General features: G+C 30.0%; 1 protein-coding gene and 1 long non-coding RNA gene across 2 annotated transcripts in view; one reads left to right on the top strand and one right to left on the bottom strand.

Annotated features, from left to right (window-relative positions):
- The window catches only part of LOC111477176 (histidine kinase 5-like), a 10047-nt gene extending 7531 nt beyond the window's left edge, over window positions 1–2516 (top strand). Inside the window, exons 13-14 of the mRNA XM_023121193.1 lie at window positions 730–882; window positions 1745–2516. Coding sequence (XP_022976961.1) covers window positions 730–882; window positions 1745–1879 — 288 coding nt within the window. The 3' untranslated portion in view covers window positions 1880–2516. The remainder of the gene's footprint in view (window positions 1–729; window positions 883–1744) is intronic.
- Window positions 1964–4704, bottom strand: LOC111477311. Its single transcript, XR_002717248.1, has 3 exons — window positions 4459–4704; window positions 3478–3536; window positions 1964–2026 (listed from the first exon to the last, which is right to left on the bottom strand). It is a non-coding gene; the product is annotated as an uncharacterized LOC111477311 (long non-coding RNA).
- Window positions 4705–6000: the final 1296 nt, after the last annotated feature.

Genomic DNA, 6000 nt, shown 5'->3' with positions numbered 1-6000 from the left:
TTTTTTTTTTTTTTTTTTTTTTTTTTTTTTTTTTTTTTTTTTTTTTTTTTTTTTTTTTTTTTTTTTTTTTTTTTTTTTTTTTTTTTGTGCAATTAACTATATTTTCATTTGTTAAGGCATGCATTTTGATTTAACAAAATTATATTTAATATATATCATCACTTATATAATTTTTAAAAATAACATCTTTGAGTTGCCTTTGTATTTTTTTCTTTTTGTAAATTTTATAATTTATTAACCGTAAATATTATATCATTTTTACTATTTTATTTTTCTATTTGTCGAATTCACTATATTTTCAAGATTTTGCATAACATTTTTATTTTGTTTGTTAAGGCATGCATTTTGATTATTTTTATTCGGAAGATTCTCGACTCCTGCTAGAAACATACTGTTAGCACTCTCATCCGGATTTATACCCAATGGCAATACTTCAGATTTTTAAACATCTAATCTTCAGGTTTTTTTAAAATATATTCAGTTTTACTTAATTAAGTTTTGTTATATTTCGTAAATTTGGTGCTCAAAACATGTCATGTTTTTAATTCGTTATTTCAGTAATTTACTCTGCTTGCTTGCATCATTGTGGTATATGAGGATTACTTATTAACTTAATAAAAACACCAGAAGGTACTAGAATTATTGATGGAATTGACATGTAGATTAGCACCAAATATCTGGAAGGCTTGAGTGGGAATTGTATGAGGAAATTTTGGTCGATTCGTGCAGGATGTATTCATGCCTGTTATGGATGGCCTTCAAGCTACAAGGTTAATTCGTTCTTTTGAGGAAACAGGCAGCTGGGAGGCAGCTGTAAATGCTGGAATCCAGCCAACTACGCCTTATTGGACTCCCTCCTCCAGCAGGATACCCATCGTTGCTGTGAGTACTTTATCTACTTTTTCCCTTTCCTTTTTTCTTTTAATCAACAGCCTTAATCATTAATCATTTATGCGAACAGCGTACTAAAACATTAATAAATCAAAATAAAACATTAAAAGAAAGTATATATCTATACTATTATGCGTATGCACCATGTCATATAAGTGATACTAGGTAAAATATAGATTAAACTACCAGATTAGTTTATGAACTTTTAAACTACTGTTTTAAACGTCCTTGAACTGTGTTTAATAAGCCCTTAATATATTCAATTAATTTAAAAGTTAATTGATATGATAAAATTTTAAACTTTCAATTTAATGTTGAAATTTTTTAAAAATGTATGAAATATGTAAATAAAACTTACCATGCACTTTTCTTTTCAAGTTAAATACGCACCAGCTTTGAAGTTTCAAAAATGTATTAAACATTCTTTTTTTTTCACGTAGAAAGACCAGTTAATTTATTATTTTTATCATGAATATAATCATAATATATAGTTTTAAAAATATCATATAAAATTTTTCAAAATCAATACCCTGTTTAATAATAAAAGCTTAGAGAAATTTACATTTTCTTTAGTTTTACCACTTTCTGGAAACACCTTTAAAATCTTAACAAAACCTTCAAAAACAAAGAAACAAGTTTTAAAATTTTACTTTACCTGATGTTTAAAAGCTAACTATAGTTTAGAAAATTAGTATTAAGAAAAAGGGTTACCAAATAAACATAATTTTCATATAAAGAAATATTAAAGACCCTTAACAATTGAAATCATCATTAATTTAGGATTGGTCTCTGTGCAAGAAAATAATTTACTAGTAGTGTAAGTAATGAAATGAGTGGGGTGTTGTACCTGCAGATGACGGCAAATTCAATGTCAGAAAGCGCTGATGAGTGTTATGAAAATGGTATGGACTCGTTCGTATCAAAGCCAATCTCCTTCCAGAAGTTGAAAGAATGTCTGGAACGGTATTTACCACAACCTCCCTTGTAAATGTATGGTTTGTTTTGAGAAAGGTAATGGTAGAAACAGTTCAGTAGGAAAGTTTTGTAATCTTCCCTTTACCTCTTTTCTTTCTTTTTTTTTTTTTTTGGGGTCAAGTAATGTAATCATTGTAACATATCCTCTTACCCTTACCACCTGCCCAATTTGTAAATTGTACAGTAAAAGCTGTGGTTAATTTCCAGAGAAAATCTGTAATAAAGTTATCACATTTTGCTTTCGTGAGAATTAGCTAAATCTTCACTTCAGTCAACATGGACACTAATCTTCTTCTTTATGTTTCCTACTAATTGGTGGGTGATCGAGCTACCTTGAGAGTCTAACATCTCAACTCAATCATGTTAAAACTTAAAACTCTATTTATTTGGCTCCATAAAGAATATCTAGAGAATTCAAAATATTACAACTTAAAACAGGTGTGATAGTGACTCAAAAAAGTCCTGAAATATTTGGAAAAACATGAGATATATTTTAATAAATAACTTTCAGAAGCTTTTTGTTTAGCCTAAATTCTATTCCGTTCTAAATGTTCCAGGAGGAATGGACCAAGAGATAGTACTATATCTTTCAATAAAACAAACACACCTCATATAACATAAAATGGCCTCGAATGATGTATCGTCTTAATTTTTTTATGCTTCAAAAGCAAAAAGAAAAAAGAACTCTGACCTCATTTTTTATTCTTTACTATTTTTTTCAATGAAAAAAGAATGTCATGTCTTTAATTTTGTTCTCTAAAATTAAAAACAAAATTTAGAACTAGGACCATCATTTTTTATTCTTTACTATTTTTTTCAATGAAAGAAGAATGCCTTATCTTAAATTTTATTCTCTAAAATTAAAAACAAAATTTTACTTTTTGAGAAATGTTTTTTTTTAAAACAAAGTAGTAAAATAAAAGGATTTGTAACAAGTAAAATATAATAAATTAAATTTATTTTCCAAAATGGTCAAAGAAATTCAATTAACCAAAAAAAAGAATCAATTAACTCAACCCAACTCATATGGTTTGGATTGAGTTTAGTTCAAATAAATCTCTTAAGAAATTCATACATTTTTTAATTATTTGTTCTTATATATATAGTTTTTAAAATGTAGAAATGGAATTACCAATCTTATTTTTACATTTGAAAATAAATAAATATTTTAGATATAATATTTCACTCTCTAAAAGTAATAAATTACACAAATCCTCCTAACTAACCCAAGTCAAATGTTTCACTGTTTGGTTCATTATCAAACAATTGAGTTGGTTTGAAAGAAAATGCTTTGAAAAATTGGCACGAAATTTGCTTACAAGACGAAAAGAAAAGAGGAAAAAAAAAAGGAAAAATCAACTTTATCAAATGCATGTGTTTCAAATTGAAGGAAGAAAGAAAGAACGAAAATATCAACCCTTAATATCCCTTTATCCATTCTAAGCACTAAAATCTTTTACCCCCTAGGGTAAGATTACCACCCTTGGAACCTAATCAAATAGCATATTCACCTATCTTCCCTAGAGGATGTCCAAGCATAGAAAGAGCAAACTGTAATAGCGAGATCAATAAAGACGGTAAAACATAATATCAGAAGGAGAGTGAAAAAACCTGTAGGTCCAAAGCTTCAACATCCGTTTGGACGAGTTGATTATTAGACTCCCAGCATCCTTGCATTGTCAATTAACAATCAGATATCGTTCGAATTAGATAAATAATAAATTTAGGAGAACTACAGCGAAGATACATTTCACACGATTAATTACAGTAGTCATAGTGCCAAGTAATTTAAAACCAAATGAAATGCAGAAGTAGAAACACATCTGAGTGGATAATATGCCCTAAATGTGGGGATGACAACGAAATGAACAAACATGTCACATTGGATATGCAGTAACTAGATGTTAAAAAGGGCCAATTTACATGCTTCGTTAACCTATAGAAACAGAAAACAGCTGATAAACATAGAACTGTCTTGAGCTATGTAGCAACATTTTTCCACCAAAATGGCAAGACAGAACACAGAAGAAATCTAGCAAAAAATTATGCAGCCAAACTACAGTATTTTCAAGACAATAGAACAGAGGGAATAAAAACAAGCCCACAAACTGCTCCACAAATTTCTTTGACGAAAAAACTACACCTCAAATTCAATTCATCTCTGGAAAATGGATACATTCAGCTCAAGATGTACCAGCTGATAACCTTTACTTTCCATGGACACATTTTTTTAAATCAGTTTTAGGCAGGAAGATTATACTGTGAGCCAAACAAAAAGCTGCGCAGTTATGAATAATGGTCTTAACATTGAAATTCAGTCGAAGGGAGATAGCACTAGTATAAATCGTCCTTACTTCCTGAAGATATATGGCGCTCAAGTAAGACAAACCAAGGCAGTGATAAAGAATTTTGGTTTAGCTTGAAAACTCATGAAATGAATAAGTTCCTCAACAAAGCTAACTCTTGAGAGCAAAAAATATGAAGCGTGAAAATTACAAAGAATTTCTTATGATTTGATTAGACTAAATCTTTGAGTGCAGTTTTATTTCATAGCAACAGAAAGGTTATCCTATCAATGAAAAGAGAAAAGACCTTCAAATTGCAGAGACAAACCACCTCCGCATGCATTGTATAGCTTAAACGGTAATCTTAGCCGTAAGCATGACTCGTTTATCGCCAAAACCAGCGCCAAAGATGAAATAGTCATCGTCTAAAATCAGCAACAGTCCATGCGAACAATAATCTGATCGAGATCTTGCACTATAGACCTCCAAATATATAATTAATAAACAAAATTGGATTAGATGATTATTGTCTTCTTCCAGCCGATTTTAACATATAAGCCGACTTACCATTACAACGGATGATGCGTAATATATTAGCAGATTGCGAGAGCTCCAGACCGCGTTTTATCGTATCAAACAGCATATAGAGATTTGAACACGCCAAGTGTGTAGCCATTGCAATTTCTACGGAGAAACCTCTTGCGGAACAAGAGCTACGAGCCTCGTCCTGAAAAAATCCAAACACGGACGCAAAACACAAAAAATCGACATGAAATTAGATGAACATTCAACATTTTACAATCATCTCTTGGAAGATGACGAATGCAAATACATATTTCAACGATTTTGTACATGAAGTGCAGAAAACTGCTAGAAAAACACAAAAGAATATGAACTGCGACTAATCTATAGACGAGAAACAGATATACTCTACGATTTTATAAACGAGATGTAGAAAACTAACAGAAAACTAAAAGGAATATGAACAGCGATTAATCTGTCGCTGAACGTAAATGGATGAAAATAAACGATTCTGAATGAAGAAAAATACCTAGAATCGAAGGTCCGCACGCCGTGTCTGTGATCCGTTTATACAAAATCACGACGAAGAAAAATTGTAAATGAGAGTGTAGATTAAGGCAGTTGATTTCCATATTGTAACTCTCAGGAACAGAAAATAGCGCGAAAGTCCGACGCGGATCTCGTTCCTTTTCTCCGTCCTAGCCTGCTTTTATAGTAGCGCCAGGCTGTACATAAAAGACGAAATGCCCGGGCCGTACAAGTTACGGTTTATAATTTTATAAATATCAATAATTTGTAATTTATGGGTAGAATTATAACACTTTATAACTAAAATAAAATTTTAATAATGTTAAATTAATTTCAAAATTTACTACTCAATCACTAAACATATCACTCTTTAACACTTTAACCAAATATAAATTAAATTTTAATTATAAATAAAGTTTTGGATTTAAATAGTAAAAAAAAAAAAAAGCATTGTTGATTAGATCGGATATTATTCTCCCCTGAAAAAATGCTGTAATCCTTTTATGCAGTGCTCTGTCTTTAAAATTAGATGTTTTGGAAAATTATAATATAAGGTTTTTTAATTACGAATCTATCCTTTCATGTTTTTTATTTATATTTCTATCAATTGATTCCTCATATTCTTGTCATTTGTGATATTTCTTCTGATAGTGAGAGCTAAGAAGTGCATAGATTAACTGTCTTTTACTACGATTAATATTGATTTGTTAGTATAATTAACCACGTGCCTAACGCCAGAAATTCTTTTACACTAGATTAAAAGTTTTCCAAAAGATTCGATACAACAAAATTTTAAATA

The sequence above is a fragment of the Cucurbita maxima genome, unplaced genomic scaffold (genome assembly GCF_002738345.1).
Source record: "Cucurbita maxima cultivar Rimu unplaced genomic scaffold, Cmax_1.0 Cma_Scf00003, whole genome shotgun sequence".
Classification (NCBI taxonomy): Eukaryota; Viridiplantae; Streptophyta; class Magnoliopsida; order Cucurbitales; family Cucurbitaceae; genus Cucurbita; species Cucurbita maxima.
This window is presented reverse-complemented; position numbering and strand designations above follow the sequence as displayed.